Below are 27,506 nucleotides of genomic sequence, written 5' to 3'. Positions count from 1 at the left end.
AATCTTGGAAGTTGTGGAAATTTTATTTTTGTAGAACGCTAGTTAGATACGTTTTATTTTGTAGAACGCTAGTTAGATACGTAATAGTTTCAATGCCAGTTTTTTTATTGGGCTACAAACAGGTCTGCTTTACAGGATTTCCCTTTGGTTAATAATAATTGTAGTAAGTTAATTTTAATGCACTTAGGAATTTATTTCTTTTAGACGTCATTTTAATGTTTACTGCTCTGATGGGATGAAATATCTATAATGATACATTATTTTTTTTTAAAACAACACATAATGGTGGCATCAAATAGTTAAAGTTCGTTTCCTTTTAAATCCCACTACTAGTCCTCCACGAAGACAAATTTCTCCTGATATTCGATCCAGGAGTTTCCTCGTCTTCTGGATCAGGTTCAAAATTTCAAGACTTCGGAGTTGAAAATTAGTGGCCGTAAACTCAATTATTGGGTCTTCTGTCCAACGACGTTTATAAAATAAAATATTATTATCACATTTTCCTACGCCAAATGGCAACCCAGCTGAAAAACGATTTCCTTTATAATAATCACCATTAAAATGCTATTCATACATTTCTTTATTTGAAAATAAGATTAAAAATTTACAGTACTAAATCAGGCACATTGCGCAGGATGTCCATCGGCAGAAGTCTCTCCAATAAAGTTAACATTCAACTGTCCATTAAACAATGAACATTAGAGTTAGACGTTAGATCTCATAAGTTCTTCCTTTACTTACAAGATACTTCTGTTAAGTATCATGGATTAAACTGCACTTATCGTGAACTGAAATGCACCTATTTAACTCATGATGCGCATGTTGGAGGATTCATGTCTCCGAAAACGTTCAGTTCGCACATGCACGCAATGACCAAGAATGCGACGTAGAGGACAAGGCACATGAGGCCCACTTTCCTGTTGAGTTTCCACCCTGATAAACTGAAGGTGACAAAAAGTAGCACAACTGTTGAGAGCAGGGTCAGAGTTGTGTACGTCAGAGCAGAACTGTTAATGATGAGGCTGGAAGTTTTCGAAAAGAAGAAGGTTTTGATGAACCATGGCACTCCGAGGCAGAACAGGATGTCGAAGATGTTACTCCCGATTAGATTGCATATTGCCATGTTAGCTAAACCTGGAATAGGAATGATAACTTTACTTTCAAATGCAAAGAAAATCTATTGGTTTTCTATCATCATTATTTTTACAAAAAAAGGCCAACATGACGATATTTGCACATTACCTTGTTGTCTAAAACCAGAGAGATAGTGACAATTTTCATACAACTGGGAAAACCTACGTACTGGGAGCATGCAGGCTGATGCGTAACAGTGCAAAGTCTCTTTTTTAAAACTTTCCTTTCTCGCAAAGTGTCACATATCAAGAATATTAGATTTGTTATCGCTTTCTGTAATTTCCAGCGTTAATTTGTAATACTTTCAAAAATTGCATAAAAGCTCAATAAAAAGTCGCGGTGGGTCAGAGGATAAAGCATTTGCCTCCCAATGAAGTGATCCAGGTTCGAAACCGTGCTGTTTCTGGTTCTTGCGAATTCTGCTCCCAGCTGGTACCGACCATAATACTAACAAGAAGTATCCTCAGTGGTAGACGGTTCATATATCAGAATACCTTTGCCATCAGGCTAACCGTGAGAGGTTCTCGTGGTTTCCATCTCCATGTAAAGCAAATTCGGGATATTCCACCAAAAAGGCATCTGCGAAGTCACAATGTTTGATACAGGAGTCTCGTGGGTTGGGTTCAAAATTACAGAACTACGGAATTGAAAATTGATAGTCTTTAACTCAGAATTGGGACAGCTGTTCAACGCCGGATATAAAATAAAATAAAACTTCAAAAAAGTGTTAAATAAAATCATCAGTAAAGACATGCATTGCAGCTGACGGAGAGCACGAGCTCAGGAAAAATGTATATCTAATTGAAGACTTTGAGGCTACAGATAGAAAACTCATATCTAATTTCTCTTTCAAAAAAGTTATATTTACACATGCGCCAGTGGGCTAAGACAATTTATAAATTCTTACCGCTTTTGACAACAATCACACTGGCAATAATTTCAGGTACGCTGATTCCAGCCGCAAGAATTGTCAAACCGGCGACAGAATCGGGAAGTCCAAATGTATGACCTGAAATATAATTACAAAAAATTGAATATTATTATAAAATGCTACATGTTTTTTGCTCTTTCGAAAAACTTTACTCTGGAGCTTCAAGGATATACATTTATACTTGCTTAATGCATTTTTTTTTTACGTTTCAGATTACGACAAAATCCAAATTGTTTAGCTTATTAATATATTTGTAATTCTCCTGTTCTTTTCTAAATATAGTTCTCCAAAAGGATATAAGGTGGGAAATATGGAGATATACAAAGAGATTAAGAGACACAAAAAGAAATAAATGATCATAGAGTACGAGGCGCATCCAGAAAGTAAGTTTCTCTAATTTATAAAAAAAAAGAACTCACACTTTCAGGAACATATTTATTGGCAACAAGTACAGCAATGTTTCAGCTGTTTTTCAACATAGCCACCACCAGAATTGAGACACTTGTCGTATCGTGGGATTAACTTTTGTATCCCTCTGTCGTAGAACTCTGCCGCCTGTGAATGGAACAAGCGTGTGACAGACGTCTTCAGCTCCTCGTCGTTGTCAAAATGCTCACCGGAGGACAAGAATTTCTTGAGGTGAAAGAATACTTGAAAATCGCTGCGAGCAATATCAGGGCTGTAGAGTGGATTATCAAACAACTCCCAGCCAAATTTCGCCAAAACAGCTGCTGTGCGTCGTGCCGTATGTGGGCAAGCATCGCCATGGAGGAGCGGAACACCTGCAGTAAGCATTCCATGACTCTTGTTTTGAATGGCACGTCACAATTTCTGCAGTGCTTCACAGTAACGGTAGACGTCTGTCACATGCTGGTTCCATTCACAGGCGACAGAGTTCTACGACAGAGGGATACAAAAGTTGATCCCACGATACGACAAGTGTCTCAATTCTGGTGGTGGCTATGTTGAAAAATAGCTGAAACATTGCTGTACTTGTTGCTAATAAATATGTTCCTGAAAGTGTGAGTTCTTTTTTTTAAATATAAATTAGGGAAACTTACTTTCTGGATGCGCCTCGTATATTTGAAGAGAGAAACTCTATGGAAATAGAAGCTAGTAGATTGCTTAAACCATGGGTACAAAGCACAAATCATCATAATGATAGTTGGACAGACAGCCCAATGTGGGACAATGCCTTCCGCCGAAGATTTCTCCATAAAGACTTCCGATTTATCTTTGATCTCCATTTCTTTTCATTAATTACAAGAAAATCAGACTTCACCGAGTCAGCCTATCTCAACCGTGGCCTTCCCGGCTTTCTTGTTCCAGTGGATCTAAAAAGCAGTATCTTTTTATTGTATTGTCATCATTCATTCAAATCACGTGGGCCATCCAATTCATTCCATTTAATTTTATGTATTTAATAATATCGAGCTGTTTATAAATCTTGTACAGTTCAAAGTTAAATCTCCATCTCCAGTTATTGTACACCCCCAAGTATATTCCGCAAAATCTCTCTCACAAATATTGTGATACAATTTGCAATAAAGCACAAATAAAGCACCCAAAAACAGACAACCACCTAAATAAAGCACAAATAAAGTCACAAAGATGGACGACTTGAATAAAGTACAAATAAAGCTATAAAAACGTTACAGTTGTCTGTTATTGGGACCTTATTTGCACTTTATTTACATTCACTAATTTTATTTTTATATAGCGGCTTAAGAACATTTCTAAAATCAAAATTAATTAAAAGATGAACAAAAATAATGCTATATAATAAAATCATTAGACTTGACTTAAGTTATGGATCAAAGCATGGTCCTTAACTGAATCACAAGCAGACCTGCTTGCTGTTTTTGAGAGAAAAGCATTGAGAAAAATTCTCGGTGCTACAAATGTGGATGGCTTGTGGAGACAGCGACATAGTTTTGAACTATATAGGCTATTCAAGGAAGCTGATATCATCAAATGCATCAAAATAAGTCGCTTAAAGCTTGTGGGTCACATCTGTCGAATGGACCCTTTTTCCTTGACATTTAAGATCTTCAATTGCAAACCAATGGGAACTGGAGTTAGAGGTAGGCGTAAGATCAGATAGTTTGACTGAGAGGACGAGGATTTCAAAATCCTAAGCTGGAGAACAATCGCAAAGAAAAGAACAGGATGGAGAAAGGTTCTAGGGAAGGCTATGGCTCACAACGGGCTACCATGCCAATAGAAGAGGAAGAAAAGTTTCTGAAAAATTTCAATTCATTGATAAAATTGCATGAAGTTTCAACGTACTGATTATTGTGACCATCCATGAGCACAAATAGGAGATGATTCCTATCCATACAACTGAAGATATGAAAGTGAGGATGTAGTTGCCTTGGTTCGGTTTCCTGCAAGACGGAATCGTGTAGGTCAGGATGAATACTGCTGGCCACGTGATTAGCCACTGCAGGAACACAAATTTTCCTTCCTGGGGTATCACCCACGGAGAAAAATCGTCATCAACATCTGATTCTTCAGACTGAAATTGAATTATGCCGTTAATAATATCTATAATTGGTAAAAAGAAAAATAATTGTAATCAAGTACAAATACTTGAATTTTGCACTTTGAAGCATAATGTTTTATCAAAATTTTATAATTGGAATAAATTTCTGATTGACAGCTTCATACATGAGCCAGCGGGGCCCAAGGCCATTAAAATTTTTGGGGCCCTTAGATTAAATTTTTTTTCTCGTATATTTTTTATTAATTCAAATATAAAAATATTCATATATCTTTTCATTTAATAAAGCATATTTAAAATAAAAATAAATAATAATAAATAAAATTTTACTTTATTTTATTAAATTAGAACTAAAATTTTTTAATTTTAATTATTTAATATCATTTTAATATCATCAAATTAATTCATTATTTAATATCATTTAATCATTTTTAATTTTAATTATTTAATAAACAGTTCAAATTTTTTACATTTTATACGACAAGTATTTCAAAATATAAAATTTGATTGAAAGTGACCAGTTGTATGAGCTTTTTCTAGAGTATATGAAACAATAAACAAACACTTACCTTTTAGTAAATAATTTTGTAACTATTTATTGATCAAATAGAATTACGGACACTAAATAATTATAAAACACTAAAAAAATATTGAGACACTTCTGTTGAGGCACTAAATAACTTCTTTATCATTTAAAACGTCTCAATAATGTCAACGACATTTAATTCTTTGCTTCTTGTTTAAACAAGTCTCAGCTCGCCATAGTACTGCCTTCAATTTTTCGCACGCAAATCAAAATGGCAAATTTGAACTTAAAAAACATTGATAAATCTTATAATACATAAACTATAATAATACTTATAAATAATAACTAAAATAAGTAATAAGTAAATATGATTAACATTATGTAAAAAAATTATCATATTTTATTAATATATATTTGAAATTGATTTTTTTTTAAATCATTGTTTTTCTTAATTTTTTTAAATTTATTTTCAAAAAATCCATTCTAAGGGGGCCCCTAATCATTGGGGGCCCCAGGCCATGGCCTAGTCTGGCCTATTAGGTTATCCAGTACTGAGCGTCGTTGGAAATTCCGTTCTTACGATTGCCTCCCTTCAGATGTAACATTCAGATGATGAAATCATATAGGAATGCACAGATGTAACATTCCTATATGATTTCATTTCTGTCATGTTAAAAGCTGATCATGAGTCACAAATGACCACAAGCATCATATTAACACCTGAAAGAGAACTTTTTCCGTGGAGGGTGGATGGAGCACCATTCACCATTCACAAACGAAAATCATTTTCATATTTTGAACTCAATGCATACTTTGTTGGTTGACTTCAGAAAAAATGAATAAATAAACAAAAATATCCGATTATTTTTAATAAAAACGGTTTTCAGTATGATCGCGATCTTATTTTAGCGATCTTATTAGTTTGCAATCTCATTGTATATATTTATAGTTAATACATATATAACATTAAAATTTAAAAAACAATCTTATTGTGTCCCCAAAGTATGTAAGCCCTCGATATAACAATATATCCCTCTACAACAATATATTTATTTGGTCGACAAAAATATTGTTCTAGCGAGGTTTTACTGTAGTTTAAAGTGAAATAAGTTTTAAAAATAAAGCTCGAAAAAGAAGGCTATACTGGTTTGGCGTACTTTTCTACTTAATATTGGAAAGATACATTTGTTTGCATTATAAGTGCATTTATATTGATTCTTGTGATTTGACAAGATAGTGAGAAAGGCGGTCATGCAGAAATGAAAATGTAAATATTTGTATCGGCGTCTCTTTCTCCAGAAACTTACCGATGTGTCACTTTTGTCGTCGGGCACGTCATTTTCTGTTGACTTTGCACTGTCATGGGTGACAGATGCTGTCAACAAGAGCCGAGGATCACCTATTCTGGTTGCTTTCAGCGATAATGATTTCCTCTTTCCGAACGATGAGGCTCTGGCTCGGCGACTCTTTTTCCACCATCGGTGCAAGTCTTCCATCTGAAAAAGAATTATTTGTTATCATTATAATTGTTTATATAATCTATATATTGATAGAAAATTATTCTTTGAACGTAGAATACAAGAAAAGTATTTACTTTTTATTTAATGAATGAATTTCCATATACTGACAAACAATCTTAGGGGTTAAAAAGTCGTCTGTCGTTAATGTCGTCTGCAAAAATTGATTGGCAATTAAATATGCCAATTAATTTTTGCAGACGACATTTAAATTTTGAAATTTGACGTGAAAACATATTAACCGTAGAAACTAGCGCCGCCGCTGTCTGAGAAATATAATCAGTGGAAATAGCGTTCAAAAGATTGAAATTGAAATTTACCTTCTCGTATTTTGTTATGTCTATGACATTACTTAACTGAATCAAGCCTAGATTAATAAGTAAATAAACTAATAATAAAAAAGAAAAAATTTATATCCAAGTCACAGCTAAAACACACTAATACTAAAGATATATGTATTTAACAAGTCAAGAATCTCTAGCCTACCACCATTACGATTACGACATTTTCCTACTAGAAAGAGTGTAACTGTACAGTTTTTACCAATTTTATGCTCGACAGGCTGATGGAGCCAATTTTGAGCAAGTGATCGCTTAATCAATCCACATTTTTATTCCTCCTCCTCATCCCATGACGGATTTTCCTAATAACCGGTTTCAGTATTCCTCATTTTTTTACCTAGCCAGATTCTACGAAAGCCATATAGCCACGAGTTGTATGATAGATTGCCTGCTGAACATTTTGCTTCCGTTTAAGTGAGCAAAATTATGTGAAAAATATTTCACACATTTTTATTAATTTGTGGCACAAATGCAGACGTCGTTTCCTGCTAACAATTTTAACCATTTCTTTAATAAATAGATGTGTGGGTGACTATCGGTTAAGTTATCTTTCTAACAAAGGAAAAGCTATTTTTTCTAACGAAAGAAAAGTTCTTCCACTGTTTTCAGAAATCTTTCCGAGCATTTCTAAAAAATGCTCCTTTTTTATTGATTACATAGCTATGACGCTCCCTCGTTTCCCTCCTTGACAATTTACTATTAAAATCAACATTCACTAATATCAATTAGATCAAAAGTTATTACACTTCGTTTCATTTTCTTCTCGCAAAAACTTGTTCAGGTATTCCTGTCGTAAATATTTCTGTCATTCATATAGTAGAGAGATATGTAATTCAGTAGACAAGAGCAGTTAATTCAATGTATCCCAGATAGCAAAATAAGGTTTATTTTCACTCAGCAAAAACCTTTCAATGTAAACCTAAAAATGTTTGTTGTGCGGTTTACGTGTAAACCTTCTAACCTTAGAACGAGATCTGCGACAATCTGCTCTATTCTACCCACATTACTCTAATCCAAAACCTTTGAAAACAACCTTCTATATAAAAACCTTAAATCGAGGTTGACATAGGGTTTTCAAGCGTGAGAAAGTCCTGGAATAAAGATAGTCTCAAGATGGAAATAATCTTATATCTAGGTAATTACAAGGTTTCCTTTCTCAACGTCTTGTATGCTCATCTAAAATCCACCTTGTCATGAAATTTTAGTGGACAATCCAATTTGATCCTATCGCTAGTGTGACGTCATTTAAAACGTCATTATGGACCTAAGTGACAATACTTTTTATAAAAGCTTTAAAAAATAATTTTTAATCCTTTTAGGATGAAAGGTTTGAAACTGCAATATTTTTACTTTATTGAAAAAAGGTTTTCAGTACAAACATTTTCGTAACTATAAAAAGAAAATACCGACACAAGGTTGTCGTAAGGTTTACATGCTTTCTGGGATGCATTTTAAATCAAAATAGTGGTACAAATTGAAATAAACAGAAGTAAAAAATGCCCATTTTATTGTTTAGTCTTTTTATCGCAGTTTTAATCTTTAATATGTGTATTTTCTTTAACGACGAGTTCGTTGAAACAACAATTGTATCTGCTATTCTTAATTGTCTCCATAATAAAGTACTTTTACTGTATTTGATAGATATGCCTTACCGTTCCTTCTCCCCATTCTTTAATAGAAGAATTGAAATACATGACAGTTATGTAGACGCCAAACATCATAATCAACAAAATAGATTCAACACTATAAAAAAGGAAAACACGAGTTCAGAATTATTATTAATTTGAGGAATTATGCATACATAATACACAAAAAAAGTGATAGAAAATTAATTCATTATTATACTATTCCTCTGTAGTGCCCCTCCCCCCTATTGGCTGGCGCTTCTCAACCCCTGAAGATTGCTATGCTATCTTATATGATTGCTATCTTACATGGTTAGCTTTACAAATCATGCTCGCTTTGCTCATTAAAATTAATTCCTCCTTAAAAAATTTTGGTCAATAATTAGTTAATGAAATAAAAAAATTTAAATTGAAATAAATGACATACAATAGTAAAACTTAAAAAAAAAACAATAATTATGGTATTAAAAAACAATTACTGTAAAAATTTACAATTTTATTAAAAGCACAACTATAAATTTCAGAGCGTAGAGCTATTACAGTAAAAGCTGTCAAATGACCTAACTAGTAGGAAAGATACATTAAAATTAATAACATACAGTGGAAAAATTTGCAAAAACTAAACATTAATTACGTTTGTTAAAAACAAATCAAAACGATTAATATTCATTTTTACATTGAATAAAATTATTATTATTGAACCTGAACAAGTATAACTAAAGCATAATGTAAAATACTTTGTTTGCTGATAGGAATTATTCGCTTTTAACGATTCAATTTTCCCCTAACATGTAGCTCAGTTTGTTTCAGCTTTTCTTTGTCCAAGTGAGAAAAGAATTTTCATTCAAAAATTTGTAAACTTTTTGTTTAAGCCTTTATGCTTATGACAGATCACGCGCTTGATATTTCAATTATTTGTTGCCAACGCAAAAACGAAATGAGGATTTTCTTTGTCACTGTGGATGGTAATTATTCGTTTGTTATTCAAATTTGAAACGCAAGTTTATCTCTCTGAGAAAGAAGAACAATTTTTATACTGAACCTTGTGACAACATTGTCTTGAATAACACAGATGAGTGTCGTTACAGAAAAGATATAGACTAGAGAGTCTCTGGATATGGGATACCAATCCACTGCAGACTCCTAGGGGCAAAAAAATTAATAATTAGACACAATTGGGTACTTACACTGAAGAAGATGAAGATCACTGATACCAACAGATATGACCTATGACGTCAGATGATTATTTATAAGTAAAATGGCTTGTTAAAGTTGAGCTAAGTTTCTCCACACAAGTTAATTAACGTGAAGTTAATTAACATTCAATTCAAATATATTTAATTAACGTGAAGTTAATTAGATGCATAGCCGTATCGCGCATCAAATTTGTTGAAGTAGAATTCTGTCTCGTCTTCGCCTTTTACTTAATTTATATTTATATGTTTATGTATTTTGTTCTAACAGCGATATATTTTTTTTTTGTTTACATGGCAACTTCTATGCATAATTAGTTCGTTTATATTCCCTGTGGCTTTGTTCCTGTCTTTGTGCTAAGTAAGAAATATATGGTGAAAGAATTAAAATCTTTGTGAAAGAATACAGAATGTGTCATTTAAGGGAATTGATACTTGACTGGCTTGGCTTACTCGAAATAGAACGGAAGGGGGAAAAAACAGTTGCTTACTTAAACAAATGCCACGTTTCAACAACCAATCAGGATCGAGGTAACCACACAACGTCACTAGCAAGTATCCCGTTACATTCAAAAGGGTCAGGGGTAGGAAAAAATGATGAGCTTTTAAACTAACTCTTAATAAATTGTATTTCTTTCAGCAGAAAATGTTTCAGTAGATTTTTCATGGTAAAACTGTTAGCGAAATTTCAAAGATCATACTTGAAGCTTTTAGAAATGGTGTAAATTTTACCCACGCGAAATTCTTATAGATTAAAATGAGGAGAGGAAGTTATTAACTTCTTTCCAGTTTTTAATACCAGCAATTTTAAGATCATTCTATAGGGAAGGAATGACAACTTGCTCTGCTTTGTGGATATAGTTTTTCTTGTATCAGAAAAAAAAATGTATGTTGATTTTCGGTTAGTATAGTCCGTTTAAACTTTTGTGACCCACGACAACATTTAAATAATTCAAATATTCATATAACAGTTTCTATAGTTTTGTTACGTGTCTACGCAAATAGTCTCAGTCGCTCAAGTTCTAATATCGTCGGCAGGTATTTCACACCAATACATATCAAATCAAGTTTTCACCTGTGATGATTTGATTCCTATCACAATGTACCATCCTTCACCTGCATCTAAGCATATATCAAATTTTATCAAAATATTAAAGAAAAGAAACAAAGTTAAAAATTCTGTAAAACTTAACACCATTATTACAATTCCTATTATTGGGTGCCAGCTATTGTGCAGACTTGATTTTTAGGACGCATACACGTATATTTAATTCGTTGTTCTCTGAGCTGTTTATTACGCCATTGTGTTTGTCTGTCTGGTCAGCAGTCTTAGAGAACAATGTAAATTTTATGTATCATTTTGTCTGTTATTGGCCTGTTGCTAGATCGTTTGGCATGATATTAGAGTTCATTCAAAATATTTTCTGAATGCCCAGAAACGGCTGGAATATTGGTAGTTTAAGATGAATTTAAAGAATGAATTGAATGAGCAAGAGTTATGGAGCATAGTTATTAGTTAGAGTGAGCTACAACTATCGTTTTATATTATCGTTTTATACTATCGCTTTATATTATCGTTTTATGTTATCGTTTTATATTATTGTTTTATGTTATCGTTTTATTTACTTTATTATTATCGTTTTGAAAAAAGCTATTCATGAAACCTTCGCTGCTTAAAAAGTTGAGTAGTCCTTATCCTCTTATACTTTTCTTTTTTTTTTTTTTTTTTGCGTTGCAGAGAAGGTTTGTGAGAAAATTTTTTTCTGCTTACCCAACTTTTGTGAGTATTGTCAATTGACTCAGTATTGTCTATTCCGACTTTCGGTAACAGTGCAATCAATTCAATCATATTAGTTTCGTATATAAATAAAATTATTTAGATTTTAATCTTTTCTTCAAACAAAAAGAAATTAAAAAAAACCTCGGTATATTATTCTGATCAAAAACAATAAATAACTTTCACTGTTATTGTGAATGATTTTACTAATGGTAGCGATATACTCATAATAGTGCAAAAAAACTTTTAAAATCTTATGCATTGAAACAAAAACCAAAGCAATTGAAAAAATCCTGAAAAGGCGTAGAAGCCGACATCCGTACAATTTTATAATGTACTACACCTTACGATATTATGTATCAGAAATATCGTAGAGGCTAGTACATAAATAGGAAAAGCAAAGTATACTATAGGAAAGATAGGAAAATAGTATAATGTCCTATGCTTCATTTTATACGAAATAATGTAATAGGATATACGTATTATAATAGGATGTACATAGAAAAATATTCTACCATAATAGGATATACAGTACCTGGCCAAACGCACTGTAAGATTCTGTGTAAAATCTTAATTATCAGGTGATACTATACAGCTTTGTTGTTTTGACGCTGCCGAAACTGGTTTGCACTTGTTTACGTTCGTGTATCAATTGATTAACATTGTAATGCAATACGTTAAAAATAAATACAAATAGGAAGTATATTAAAATATCCTGGAGAAGATAGAGTCTAATAATTGGTCTAATAATAACAAAGAGTCTAATAATTGGTCTAATTATTATAATATACTAATATAATGCCTGATATAATGTATATTTGTATAATATATCGTGTAATTTATCCAATCGTCTAATTTACGTTATATATCGTCTAATTTAACCAATTGATACACAAACGTAAACAAGGGCAAGCCGCGTAAAAACAATGAATCTGTATAGTAACACCTGATAATTAAGATTTTACATAGACTCTTATAGTGCGTCTAATAATTTGGCCAGGGACTGCATGTAATGTATATCCTATTATACGATATATATCATATAGTTTCCTATAATAGAAATATTAGAAAAGTATAGAAAATTAGTAGGTTGTAAGAATAAAAGAAATTTTAATATGACCCTTTTCTTTGGTAAATAAAATAACTGATTATGGTTAAATGATAATTGACTCTGGCACAAAATATCATCAGTCAAATTATCATCAGTCAAAGTGATTAGCATAAATACCGATCAGATTGGAAACTACAAGCTAACGAACAATACAGAAGAATAAAAAATAAAATGATGCATTCAAATGATTCAAACAGAACAAATTAAGTTTTAAAATTTCAAATTTTATGTTCGAATAAATTTTAAATTTGCATTTTTTACAGATCGAAAATATCTTGTAAATTTGTCATTACTGTTATATGCTAAACATTCTTTGTTCGCTCAGTATCGACTTATGCCCCTTTACGACTAGATGTAACTTGAAAGTTCTTATTCCTCTCGTATAAAAAAAAGCTCAAAACGTAAAAAAATGGTAAAATCTATTTTGTAATAAGCATTAATCTAATAAATAATAGCTAACTCATGCCCACTAGGATACATTAATAAATTCTATATTAAAGTCTATATTAATGAGAATATTTTAAAAATTAAGATGTTAACTAAGAGAAGAAAACTTTTTACATAGTTTAAACAGGGTTTAAAACATATACTATGTATTACCACGTTTTACATATAATACCTAACCCGCACATTTATGCAGAATCGGTCCTAAAAGTTTAAGTTCTAATAAATAAAAAAAAGTCACGTATTTCACTGGTTTTTACGTTTATTCAGGCTTAAAAAAATTGAGGATGTCGATGACAAAAAAATTGTAAAAATTTCAGACCTATTCCCCTTTTAAACAATGGCAGTTTATTTACTTTTATATCTTCCTAAAATAAATAATAAACTTCCGTCGAATATCAGTTTTTTTTCTCTATTGCTGCAGAAAAGGTCAAGTTGAAAATTAAATAAAAAGGATGGAAATACAACACACGGATTTTTAAAGCAACATCTGGATAAAGCAAAACAAATTTATTTAGCTAGTCCACAAGCCATTCTAAGAAATCAGAAGATAAAGAATGTCACAGTTTTGAAAGAAAAATTTCGACTGTTGCAGACGATAAATATTTTATCATGTGACGTAACCATAACTGATCTGAATCATGGAATAAAATGCGGTCACTGGTGATATTTTTATGGGCTAGAGTGCAAACGTTGCGGGGTATATTTATTGAAGACTCAAATGAGTGTTATTTAAACAATCTCCTGCAGCACGTGGTAGTTCCTCTTTGAATTAAATCTATGCGCACGACAAAGAATGCACTAGATTCGACCATTTTTTATGGACTTTTCTTTAATCTATTCGTTATACTTCGTTTTCTTTATTTATTCTTTGCGAATGTGACATAAAATTCTGGAATAAGTAGGTTTTAATGTAATTAGGGGATTGGAAAATAAAAGACTATAAACTCTGTCATACAATTTTCGTTTGCTTAAATAGAGGGCAAAAAAAACTATTTTGATACTGAAAACTACAGTGCGCAAAAAAAGGAAAAACACCCTAAATAACTTTTTGATTTAATGATATTGTTTTAACGTTCTAGGTTCGGAGGTTAGGGTGGTTTGAGGGCCTAACCTTATTTACGCAAATTAATTAGTGCTGACGATAATTTAAATTGCGAAATTGGGCACACCGTACTTTCTCTGAATTAACATTTATTTACTTATTTTTTTTTGATAAATTTGAAATCTTGACCTTCTATCTAAAAAATAGGGTCCCAATTGCGAGAGATCAGGCGAGAAAATTCGAACCCCTTAATATTAATTTCATTTTTTGTTTAGTTCACCATATCTCGGCACTTTTTCAAAAATATTTTGCCCACAATTTTAAAATTCGTTTATCCAACTATACTTCCTTGCAAAAAAAATTTTTTTTATAATTATTTTTAATTGTTTAAAAATTTAAATAGTAAGATATGCAAATTTTTACGCAATATTACAGAATGTAATTTCAAATCACAAAATATAAAATTTAAACGAAAACTGAATAACTAAATACTAGTGCTTCACTTTTTTTTAAGCAAAATGCAGCTCAATTTTTCAATTGTTCAGTTTTTGGGACAATGTCTCTTTGAAACGTTAAAGACTGGTAAATCATTTCAAGCATTTACAATTGGAGTAACTGAATGTTCTCATCCACCAGAATGAATCAGTAATATTTTGTGACATACATTCTGTTCTGAAATCAACCAGTTACGTTTTGTAACTAACTGGAGAAAATATTAATTTAATGTTTATGCAAACTTGATTTCACATTTTTCATAAGGCACTTTTCCACAGTTCGGTAGCTACTTTACAATCCAGCGGCTTTTGACAACTTTTCTTTTTTTTTTGGAGATTTTTCTCTTAGTTGTAGTAATTTGCAATTATAATGCAAGCTTTTTTCTTCTTCTAAAATTTGCTACCTGAACTAAAAAAATGCCAAGAATCAAGTTTTTTTCTTTTTATTTGAGAAAATGCCAAACAGGAGATCTGGTCATTAAACGTCGCTGGATTGGAAACTCGCAGTCCGGCTCGTAAAAGCAGTATGTTGACACTAATGGGTTGCAATGCCATTGCACCATTTTCACGATAACAACATTTTGCGGATCAAAGCTATATTTAAAGTCGAGCACTGTTGTGTTAAAAAGTAAAATAGCAAACTTACCGTGTTCCATAAAAGGATGCCAGTAACACTTGTTACTCCCAAAATGTTAAATACAGCGGATCCCACAATTGTCCCTATCCCAATGTCTCCTTTCGTTACAAAGGAACCTGAAAAGAAGAATATCGTTGCCATTTAGAAAAATTGCTTGATATCATTACTATAAATGCAAGAGATGTAATTATATTTCTTCCAAGGGAGGGAAGAAAATTTAAAGATTCCTCATAGTTACAAACTTGTTATGATCACAGTCAACAGTTTAATTATTTTTCCCAGTTTATTTATTTTTTATTAAATTAGAGTTGTCGCAAAAGATTACACCTCGTTATTTTAAGGACTTGGGACAATGCGCAGTAGTAAGCAAAGGAGACATTTCTTACATCAAATTGTTCCATAATATTGTTTTCAGATAGATACTGAATAATTTTAGCTAGAAAACAGCACAATTCGCAGAAAATCTTTTTGCCTACGTTAGGGGTGCACAATCTTTTTGAGTGAAGGGCCACTTGCACAGCTGGTTGACTAACGAAGGGCTGCAGATGTATGTAAACATGTAGACGGCAAATGTACAAATATTTATTTAAACATTAGTGTTCTAATTTTTTTTATCAATGAACTTCATAATATATTTGTGGAAAATTAAAGGCTTTCACAAAATTATTAAAATTCATTCAAAAATGAAAAACCAAACTAATACTTTTTTAAAGAGAAATTTCTATTTTTATCACATTAAAAATAGATTTATCAAAATAAATAAATAAACATTGGAGAAAAGAAAATTTTTTTTTATCATATCACACAGTAAAAAAATTCATTTTAAAAATAAATTCTAATAAAAAACTACAATGCTCATCACATGTGTGGGTATCCGTGATCTTCTTGAAGTGCAAGTACCCAATTTTGGGGCGTTATGTATGCATCTACGTTATTTATATGACGTGACGGTCAAAATCATTATAAATCAATTTTGTTGAAAAAAATCAAGATTAATGAACTTATCCACTTTAAAAATAAGCAGAAAATCTCCCACAAAAACGGGAAATTCAGCATTCATGCAGCGCTAATCAAGAGGAATCTTGTATTACACTCACCTTTTTTTTCCTATTTATATCAATCGTATTCATGCCAATCTACCAGTTGCCTTCAATGGCACTATCTCATATGAAGCTAATTTCATTCCTTCATTATGAATCGATGCAGAGTTAAAATACATATCTGAGTCAAAAGCAGCTATGCGATTTAAAACTGAAATTTCTCGATGGGAAAAGGATAAATTTCATAATTTTTCGAAGCATGCACCATTGAATTGACTCATGTTTTAAAACGAAATTGATTGTAAAATGTCTTAAAATAATGCAAATCATTTTCAGAAGATTTGTCTGATTCGATTTCAGTTTAATGAGTGAAAATTTCATTCCCAATGTCAATAGTTATTTAAAGTGAGCAAATTTCAACCTTCATTTTAATAACTTTTGACTAAATCTCTTATTTTCAAGTACTAGGACACAATCCTAATGGTTTGAGAGGTTAATCTTAAATGCTTAAATTAATTTGTGAAGGCGATATTTAGGCCTTAACTCTACTGACTAAACTATTGGGACCACATTTTCCAGACTGCAGGTTACCCCCCATAGTTGGAGAATTAATAATTAAAACTCGTCGATTAAAAGATATGTTCATTAAAAAAATGCACGTTTTTTAGTCTGATTTTATAACTCAATATATTCTGTCATTGTAAATATTTTTAGTTATGGCCTCGAACCATGAAGATAGAGTCCTAGCATGTGAAAATACGTTCGTTAGATTAAAAGTTATTGAAGTATCAGCTTTTTTTGCTTGTTGTATTTTTACATAAGAAAAAAAATGAAAACGGAATTACAAATGCTATTATAAACTACAGGGTTTGGACAAAATTATGGAGACACTCTCATACTAACTTGATATAAATCTTTATTTTAGCAGCAAATGTTTTCAAAGATATTATATGGCAAAACTCTTGATAACTCTATGTTAACAATCTTTATTTTAGAAGCAAATGTTTTGGAATATTTTATATGGCAAAACTTTTGGCAACTCCTCTATGTAAACAATCTTTATTTTAGAAAGAAATGTTTTGGAAAATTTTCTGTGGCGAAACTCTTTACAATTGTATGTTAACAATTTTTATTTTAGCAGAAAATGTTTTGGAAGATTTAATATTGCAAAACTCTTCACAACTCTATGTTAACAATATTTATTTTAGCAGAAAATGTTTTGAAACATTTTCTTTGGCAAAACTGTTGACAAAACTATGTAAATACTCTTTCTTTTAGCAGCAGCAAATGTTTTGGAAGATTTTCTACGGCAAAACTCTTTGCACAATGTGAAACATCGTGAGTGAAGCTTTTAGAGTTGATGTCATATTTACCCGTTCAAAATTAAAATTGATTAAAATGAGGAGAGAATCAAGCTTCAAGCATGATCTTTAAAACTGTGTCAGCTGTTTTGCTAGGCAAAATCTTCCAAAGCAAGGAGGAAAAGGTCCTTCATGGACTGCAGAACAGAGGAGTAATTAAGTAAGTAATCTTCTAAAACATTAACTGCTGAAAGAAAGATTGTTTACATAGCTATTTTATTTTATTTTTTAACACAAAAACATATTAATACTAATGGAAACTTAATAGCAAATTTATGAAAAATACCATATTGGCTTATCATTGTGTACAATGCAACGAAATAAAAGTTTAATTCATGGGCCAAGAAGAAGAGAAACGACTATCTCTTCATCTGAACTTCTTCCCCGCATCTATTTTTGAATTGCAGGACTATCACAAAAGGAACTTCAAATCAAGAACACATCCATTAATCCATATATTTTAGCCATTGCTATCCATCGTAATACCTCTTTTACTTCCTTGCCATTTACTTTCAGCACATATCCATGGACAATGGTATGGATCTTAATATTTTATGTTCCATATTATGGCCAACAGGGATATATATTATTCCTCCAATGGCAACCATAAATTTGTTAGCTTCTTTTTACAACTTAAGAAGAACTATAAAACTAAGATGATAAAATGCACACAAAAGCAGTAGCGTTCATAAAAAATTAGAATGTAGTAGCCAATTTAAATTAAACTAATAAAAAAAGGTTTTTAATAAGATCTAAACTAACAAACTGTTTAACTTTCAGCTTTCATTTTAATTTGAAAATAACACCATTATCAGTTTTGTAATTAAATATTATTTCTTAAATTATTAATATGCCACGGTTGGTTAAAATATCTCGTCTCTCAAAAAATATGCAAAAAATAGCCTACTTTATTTTTAAAAGTGCGTTGTGATTCTCGCGTAATTGTTTGGAAAATTGGGTGTAATGAAATATTATTAGAATAATTAAATCTTTCATTTTTATCTGTAAAGTAACCTATATTGCATAAGAAATAAAGTTAGTGCATAAAACTTGTTTCCAATGTTATTGCAAAATGAAGTTTAATGAAATATATTTAGTCAAATTTCTCTTAAGTTATTTTTTAATGAAAACTCGTTTGTAAGATTGAAGAAATGAGTTTCAAGTTAAATATTTTAATAAATGTCGGTTTCAGGGTCGATTCACACGAAATCAGGTTTTAAAATTATATCCGTATAATTCCCCTTCCTTGTGATTTAAGAGTTCTAGTGATATTGTCTCTTTATTTAAGCGGATGCAAATCACGGTGAAATAATAACTCATTATTTTTATTCTTTTTTTAAAAAAAAATAATATAAAATATTGATGAAGTTGACGACCAAAGGAAGATAACGAATTTTTAACCAATTTACGTGAATTAATTAATGTTATTCAGTTAACTAATTTTTTCTAAGCGAAACAAACCTCCCCTTTTACTGGCTTATTTGGTTACAATAAAATAGTAATTTTTTTTCTCAGTAAACTATTTTTTTTAAACAAAACGAATTTCCTTTCAACTGGCTTATTTTTAATTAATCAAAAATAAGCCAGTTGAATTAATAATTGATTATTTTTAATATCGGATTAAAATAGATTATGGAAACATCAGTATAGAGAATACCTAGCAAACGGCTCTTAACCTTACAATACATAACTACAGAAAAATCTAATCAATGGCTCTTAACCCTTAAAAACATCAGTGTAGGGAATACCGGGCAAGTGTATACTAGGTAATGTCTCTCACATCTTTCCCATTATACCCTGGTTGATCCGGTTATTAGTAATAATAATTCACGATTACTAATAATAATCAAATTACTAATAATAAATGTCACGTAATGTGTCATGTAAATCACGATTACTAATAATAAATGTTTCAAACGTTAAAAAATAAATTCGCCTGATGTGAATGAGAAAAACAAAGCATATTGGGAAGCAAAATCATTTAGTTGCCAATTTAAAAAAAAAAGAAAAGAAAAAAAAAGTAAAATTAAATGGGATGGTCCAGATGCCCAGGTATAATGTATTGTTTGTATGTTAACTGAAATAACTGTAGATTAATGTATGAAGAAATTTATTGGGAAAATTCGTTGTAAAATTAAAATATTTCAGAATGGATTTATTCTACTTATTTATAAATTGAATTTTTACATTAGACGGATAAATATTTTTCTTTTTTTTTACTTACCGATGACTGCTGAATATAATTCTGGTGATGACGTACCAATTGCCATAAATGTTGCTCCAGCGACATCTACTGGCACGTTTAAAGCTGTAAAGAAAATTTGTATGAGAAATTTCAGCTTAAAAATAGTTAAATGAAAGGAAATACAATTTCAAAATATTATAAGATACCCAATAAAAATATTTTATTATTTTTTTTGTAATTGTTAAAGGTTATAAAATATAAATGAAGCTATATGGAATTTCACTAAATTTTGCATTCATTAAGTTGAAGAAAATTCATAAAGATGTTTATAATTTTTGCAGCTTTGCTTTTTTGTACGAGTTATTCTTCCAGGAGATATTACATTAGTAGGCTCAGCGTCTTAACTAGGGTTCGTACAGCATTTTAAAAATTAAAAAATAATGTTTATGTTTTCATAAAAAAGTAGCAAATTTGTTTATTAAAGTTGCAAATTATTATAGTTTGTTATAAAGTATAAGTCATAATAGTTTCCTTTAAAAAATTGTATTTAAAATTTTTTTATTATAAAATTAAAAAAATTCTATGTAAAAAATAATAATTTTCAATTATTTTTAAATAATTTTAATTTTATAATTCTTTTTTTCATTTTAAAATAAAAAAAAACTTTTACAACGAATTTCGAAATTACGCATGTTTATTTGGAAATATTAAGCAGTTAGTGGTCAATATAAAAATATTAGTATTAAAATATGTTTTATTTTCTTAATTTTGCGACAGCTTTTTAAACTTTTTTAGGATTGTACGAACTCTGCTATCGGTGGCATAACTTTCAAAGAGCAACCAAAGAGGGGAGCTTTAAATTCATGAAAAATAATCAGAAATTAATTTCAGAATAAAATGTTTTTCTCCCTTAAATATTCCTAGTTCAAATTGCGAAAGACTTTAATAGTTTCATTGTATAACTTCTTCAAGTTTTTATTGAACATGGTGGTATTTTATTTTATAACTACCGTCGTTGAACAGTCGATCAAATTTTTGGGTTTACGACTACTAATGATCAACTCCGTAGCCTTGTAATTTCCTAGTCAATCCAGAGGACAAGGAAGCTCCTGGATCAAGTACTGGGAGAAATTTGCCTTCACGGAAAGCTTTTTAATGGAACTAAGCCACATTTGCGTTACATAAAGAAGGAAACCACGAAAATCTCCCATGGTTAGGACTCTAATCCATGATCCGTATGATATTTTACGTCAGCACTGTGATCGGTGCAAACCAGATGCTCATTCGTATCAACCAAGGATCCGAACCCGGTACACCTCATTGCGAGGCTAGAGCTCTATCCCCTGAGCCACCATGATTCTGGGGATAAAACTAAAATTAGGATCACTAAAATTATAATAGTTTTTACCTTTTCAAATACAAACCACTAGAAATGTAATATTATTTGCATTTAAACGCCCAGAATTTTATAGCAAACACTATTCATAACCACATTGTCAGCTAACCTCAACGAATGCATACAAAATGACAGATACTACCGCTTCGCGGTCCAGGCTCCCAGATCCAAAAGCAAGATAAGACAAGCAACCACTATTCTTCAAACGGCATAGAGAACTCTTCACTTAGAATTTGTGATCGACGGTCACCGCTAGCGTTTCTAATTAAAACTTAATGTACTGGAAAAAGGATGACATTCAAAAATGCCGCGGAATCAGTCTGAGATAAACTTATTCCATTTCAACCGGATGCTTTTCTTCAGTCGTCCCTTGAAATTTGATTTTCAACTGACTTAATTATTACTTCAACCACAGCCTAAATACTTTGGAAACTTACGGATTAGTCGCATAAGTATATAAACGAAAATTATCGAAGAAGCGAGTGAAATGGATTTTCTTACATTCTGCAATAATTTCTAAGGTGGGCACAAAAAACTGATCACAGACTATGGCTAAAACAAGGCACAGGTAGGCGGTGGCGATGAAATGAAAGATGACGAAACCACTTTGGCGCTGTTCTTGGGTGAATAAGTCTCCTGGAAATTCATTGATTGCTGGAGGAACACATTCTGGTATGCCGCTCAGTTTGGGAGCTGAAAAACAAAAGCCATGTGATTAACAGTCGCCAAAGAAAATAAGAAAGCCACAAATTAACAAAACATTTTGAATTTTTGATAGGTAGTGGTGGGAAAATCACATCATATGATAAATAAACTATAAGTAACTTAAAATTAGCTACCACTTGAAGATATTTTTTACCAAGCGGAGTAAGTTGGCATTTCTGAGATTCTTCCCTTTATTTATAATTTGCAGATTTCTTTTTGTAAGTATATAAAAAGTCCTATATCTTCTATGAGTCATTTTGGAAAATATAAAAACAAAAAAAAATTCAAAAAATTTACATTCTTAATTTTTCGGTTTTAAAATTTTTACTTTACTTTGAAGAGAAGTGTCCATATGAAATAAATAGTGCAAGGAACTGAAGCGAAAAAGCTTATCTTTATAAAGATTTCATTTTTGTCACAAATTAATGAAGGTGGGAAAGGTTGACGTCGGCCATTAAGTCAGAGGGGATATGATTGTTCATGTTTTCCAGTGGAGTTCCTATGGCAAATTCGACTGGTGCCACATCCATACGTCAACCTGTTTATAGGGAGGACCCATTAATGCATTCACTCATTTGTCCTGATTTTAACTTGAAGAGAACGATCAATCTTCAATTCAGTATCCCCAGAGGTATTGATTTGTTATGGAAACATGGGGGACTTTGTGACCCGACAGATTTAAAGTGCACCAGTCATCATTTACAACACGGTGTCCAATTGATCCTTTACATACATGTTTAAATTTATTATATGTTGTAGTGGACAAAACTCTTTTAATTCCAATTTATTAAAATATCAATCAAATGCCTATTCTATCACAAGGGAGGATATTTTCCGAAACTTCGGAAATTCCAAACTCCGGATATGTTTTAATAACTTTGAACAGTTTAATTAAATGAAGTATTATCAATAGATTACAAGTTGAATAGTGATTGCTGATACTGATACAAGATCAAAAGTAATTGTCGAAAAGTGAACTCAACAAACTTAAGTAAAAATAAACATCAAGACTTAATTTCCTTTCTAAGAGTAAAAAATCAAATATCGGACTGTTCATACGGAACTTTTACTACAGAAGTTATTATTTTTTAGGATTTTAAAAGAGCAAATTGAATATAAATATTTAAATGAGATATTATTAATATATCAGAAGTTGAACAATGATTACAGGTATTTGTAGAAAATGAACAATAATTGTCAAAAAATTATCTATATAATCATAAGTTTTATCAACACCTGAGAAAAACTCGCTTTTTTAGACTAAAAATTTATTTTGAACTGTAATTTCACCAACTAGAGTCAATTATTTCGCAGAAGTTTGCATGATTTTGAAATTTAGTGGAGATATTTGAAAAAGAAATTATCAATTTATCGCAATTGAATAAATAATTTTAATATTGTAGCAATATAAGAAGTTATTATGAAAATCAAACTATGCAACCATAAGTTTAATCAACACAATAAGATATAATTTGCTTTTCTAAGATCAATATATTTTGTTTTGAACTCTGAATATGAAACTTGTAGCTGATTAAACCAGATATTCTTTTGTGTGTTTTTTTAAAAGAATGTTTTAAATGCCATAAAAGTATTTACTTCTCAAACTCATATATTAATTAGTAATAGTTTTCCAAGTTGCGACATATCATAATTAAATTTTAATGAAAAATAAATAATAATATCATTATTGCAATTAAATATATTCCGCCTTTTGTTTCGTTGCAAAAAGAATAACACATTCCCAATTACTTTAATGAAATTTTCAGTACACTTTTGGAAATAAATAATATTACGAAATCCGAAAACAGAATAAATAAACAGTAGAAAAGAATGTTTTTAGACGTCTCGAAAATTTCGATTTCAGACAGTAATTAATTTGAATTCATTTTCAAAAATAAGAGTTTTTCTCATTAAAGAGATTCTTTGATGTTCTTTCGCAACAATGTCAACTTTGGTCAACTTAAATTAAAAGCTTTAATATTTATGCATTTTTTTAAAATATTATTTTTGCAATGAATATTAAACAAATTTATAACGACTAATGTCTTAAAAATTTTTGAAACAAATTCATATAATGTCTTTTTAATAATTCTGTCTTCAAATAAAATTGTAATTTGTTTAGGCTTAACTCCTAGCACTCGGATGTCGCCTGTCAGGCCACAACAAAAGTCCCCTCACTGTAATGAAAAAATTTTATATCTAAATAATTAGTAACCACATCTAAATACTTAGTAATCACATACGAATTTTAATTAAAATTAAGTAAAAATATTGCCATTTAGAATTTTGATCTAAAGTGCTTATATTAGTTCTTAACTGTCATGTTAGTCAATATTAAAGTGCTTATATTAACCCTTTACACCACTAAAATTTTGAGGGAAAAAAATTTCGCAAACGCATAATGTCAAATCAAAATGTAACAACTTATATTAGATGTACAACTTATATTTAAGAGTGTCAATATTTCCGACTATAAAAACGCGTAACTCAGTTAAAAAAAATATCAAGCAGTTATAATATTTTTTTTTAAATAATGCTTGGTGTCATTTATACTTAATTCAATTTTTGATTAATTTCATAAATTTAAATTATGTAAAAAAAAACTAAAAAAAACTGAGTGTTATAAACGTAACACAAAATGTTATGTCCAAAAAAAATAATTTTTCAATTTCTTAAAAATTTCATTAAGTGTAAAAGAAACTAAGAGGCCTTTCAGAAAAAATATATATAACTGCTTGATATTTTTTAAAATAAGTTATGTATTCTAGAAATCTGTAAATATGACTTTCGTAAATGGTGATATTACCCATTATTAATAAATTTCGTTTAACAAGAATGTCTTTTTTATCGAAAAAATATTTAAAAAAAATATAATTAGCATTTTTTAGCTATTTTTTTTAAAACGAGTAGAATAAGAAAGAGAGCTTTGAAGGTATAATGGATGAATTTTTTTTTTTAATATTTCCCCGATAACGTAAATTGCATAGCTGCCTTTTTTAATACACTCCAATCTGGTTAAAATTCTTTTTAGTAGTAGCAATATAAGAGTTGATTTTAAAATTGTAAGAAGGAATTATTTCACCTAAATTTTTCACTTAAATTTTTAAAATAAGAAGATTTTTTACATATTTTTTAAACTATTTATACGTAGTGGTGATAAAAAATCGTTATAAATCAACTTGGCTAAACAAGGAATAAAAAATATTAGCGTATACATTTTGTTAGAACTTTTAAAATATGAATAAAATTTTCCGTCAAAATCAGGAGATACATAAGCTGTGTATTGGTAAATGTAAACAATCAGCATATTAAATAAATTACAATGCTTTTGAAGTCAATCAGTAGAGAAAAAAAACAATTTTTGAAGCAAATCATGGTGTGTTCTTATCAAACAGCACTTTTAATCTTGCTTTTTTTAATCGCTGTAAATGTTATCAATCATTGTTTTAAATAGACCTATAACAAAACGTATTAAATACTTGGCCTCGATTACTTTCTACCACATATAAAGTTTGTATTATTAAGTTTGCATACGGTTGATTTGGTCAATTTCGTAAAACAGAATAAATTTATTTGGAATGCATCAAAGCAAAAAGTATTACTTATAAGGGCTTTAAACTGATGTATTGCAGGTTGATTAACGGTAGATCCAAAGTTTAAACCACATAATGTTAATTTTACTTTTCGCGAATTTCGCCGTATCTCGAGAACGTCTTAAGCGAATTTAAAAAAAAATTTGCACACAATTATAAAATTCGCTTATCCAAAGATAATAACATGCACAAAATAAAATTTGTTGAATATTTATTACATTTCATAATTTTATTTAATAACAGTCGAAACATTTTTAAATTGTAAGGTATGCAACTTTTTATATAATTTTTAATTGTGTAAAATAACAAGGCAAAATACAAAATCTGAGTTAAATCGGTCGAATAGTTTCTTAGAAATCGAATTTTTTTTTAAAAAAAACGTATGTATAAAATAATAAAATATTTAAAAATATGTGGGGAGGCAATACACATTTGATGCATGCAATACAACTCAGAAATATGTGAATTGTTAAAGAACTCTCCGTTTACGCGAATCTTTCTATTCATCAATTTACAATCCATCAATTTACAAATTGATTAGTCCACCGATTTGTAAATTGATGGATTCTAATAGATCAAAATTTTGAATGGAGACATTAGACATTATTATGAAAATTCTATTTTACAGAATCTTTCTGCGTAGATGTTTTTTTTAACCAATAAATGATTTAGAAAAAAAAACGATGGAAAAAAGTGACCGGCTGTCTATTTAATTTTAGTCGCCACTTTTTTCTGTTGACTCGCCACGTGTCAAGCAGTTATTTTCAGTTCTAAGGCGATGCCCCCACCTGTAAACCACTACAACTAACAATCAATGTTTTAAATTAGTTTAATTTAATGAATGGAAATAAACTCGTTTCGATTACAAACATCCTGAAGAAATTTACGAAACTTGCAACAAATAACAGTTATCTGGTTGGGATTATTTTATTATTATTTTTTACTTCCTGTTCCATATAATCCTATTTTTTTTCTCTTCAGATTCCTATAATTGCCATTCCAAGAAAAAAGAAATAAAATGATGAACACAATAAACAAATGAGGCTAAAAATGACTTTGGTGTTGAATAAATATAGTTTAGTGAACTTCGCGATTTATAAATAGCATTTAATGACAATAATTTCAAAGCAATTTCAATTTTTATTTGAATAGTTCTAATTAGCTTAGATTGTTGTTTTAAAAAAAAATATTGTTCAAGTTTATTTTAAACCAATTTCAAAACTTGTTTGTTTTATATATTCTTACCTATTGTTGGTAAAATACTCCCGTCATTTTCAATTTTACCAGTCTCTTCCTTTTTCATTTTATACAATCCAATACATAAAACTATTAAAGGAAGAGCTAAAAAAAGAATTTTCTTCTTGCCCTCTGTCCTTCCTCCGTTGCATGCTGACCTTTTTGGACACATGGAGTAGCAATCACGTGAGAATTATCCAAGAAAATAACAGGTTGGCGGTAATGATATTGGCGAAAAAAATTGTTATTTACTAGTCATTGTTCCACACTTTCAAAACACAGAATCGTTCCAAATGAAAAATTTAAAATCGTTTGCAGTCACACATAAACAAAATATTCATGACAAATTTTCTATCGAAAAGAGTTCGGAATACCACTTAACCAAAAGCTGTGAATAACAACTTTGACGATTGTTAGAAACGATAAATTAGGCATTGTTTTCTACCTAGACTTGAAGCACTTCTATATCTACCTCTTGATTAAGATAAAAAGAACCATCAGATCTATATATAAACAATAGATGAATTTATTTGTGCATTATTTATCGTTTGAAGAAAGATTTTGATGTTAGTTGGCAACTGTTTAACAAAACGTTATCGGCGTCTGAATGATTTGTGAACATGAGTATTTAGTTTTTGCTTTCAATTGTATTGAAGGTTCATATTTTACGATTATAATTATTAGATATTTCGCTGTTTCATATTTTTAATTC

General features: G+C 30.3%; 1 protein-coding gene across 1 annotated transcript; it reads right to left on the bottom strand.

Moving 5' to 3' along the window:
• Positions 1 to 562: 562 nt before the first annotated feature.
• On the bottom strand, positions 563 to 27,298 carry LOC107445453 (sodium/potassium/calcium exchanger 5). Its single transcript, XM_043045673.3, has 10 exons — positions 26,804 to 27,298; positions 21,762 to 21,953; positions 19,904 to 19,987; positions 15,288 to 15,394; positions 9,620 to 9,720; positions 8,605 to 8,695; positions 6,402 to 6,590; positions 4,355 to 4,583; positions 2,042 to 2,143; positions 563 to 1,134 (listed from the first exon to the last, which is right to left on the bottom strand). The coding sequence occupies exons 1-10, from the start codon at positions 26,964 to 26,966 to the stop codon at positions 809 to 811; spliced, it is 1,584 nt and encodes a 527-aa protein (XP_042901607.1). The 5' UTR covers positions 26,967 to 27,298; the 3' UTR covers positions 563 to 808.
• Positions 27,299 to 27,506: the final 208 nt, after the last annotated feature.

The sequence above is a fragment of the Parasteatoda tepidariorum genome, chromosome 3, assembly GCF_982258835.1.
Source record: "Parasteatoda tepidariorum strain Cologne lab strain chromosome 3, Ptep-v5.0, whole genome shotgun sequence".
Lineage (NCBI taxonomy): Eukaryota > Metazoa > Arthropoda > Arachnida > Araneae > Theridiidae > Parasteatoda > Parasteatoda tepidariorum.
The sequence above is the reverse complement of the archived record's forward strand: the minus strand, read 5'-3'. Positions and strand labels throughout refer to the sequence as shown.

Coding starts and splice junctions, on each gene's coding strand:
- LOC107445453 (XM_043045673.3), bottom strand. CDS start 26,966: ATGTGTCCAAAAAGGTCAGCATGCAACGGAGGAAGGACAGAGGGCAAG. Junction 21,954..26,803: donor GAGTATTTTACCAACAATAG/GTAAGAATATAT, acceptor TTTGTTTTTCAG/CTCCCAAACTGAGCGGCATA. Junction 9,721..15,287: donor GCATCCTTTTATGGAACACG/GTAAGTTTGCTA, acceptor TTTTGCCCCTAG/GAGTCTGCAGTGGATTGGTA.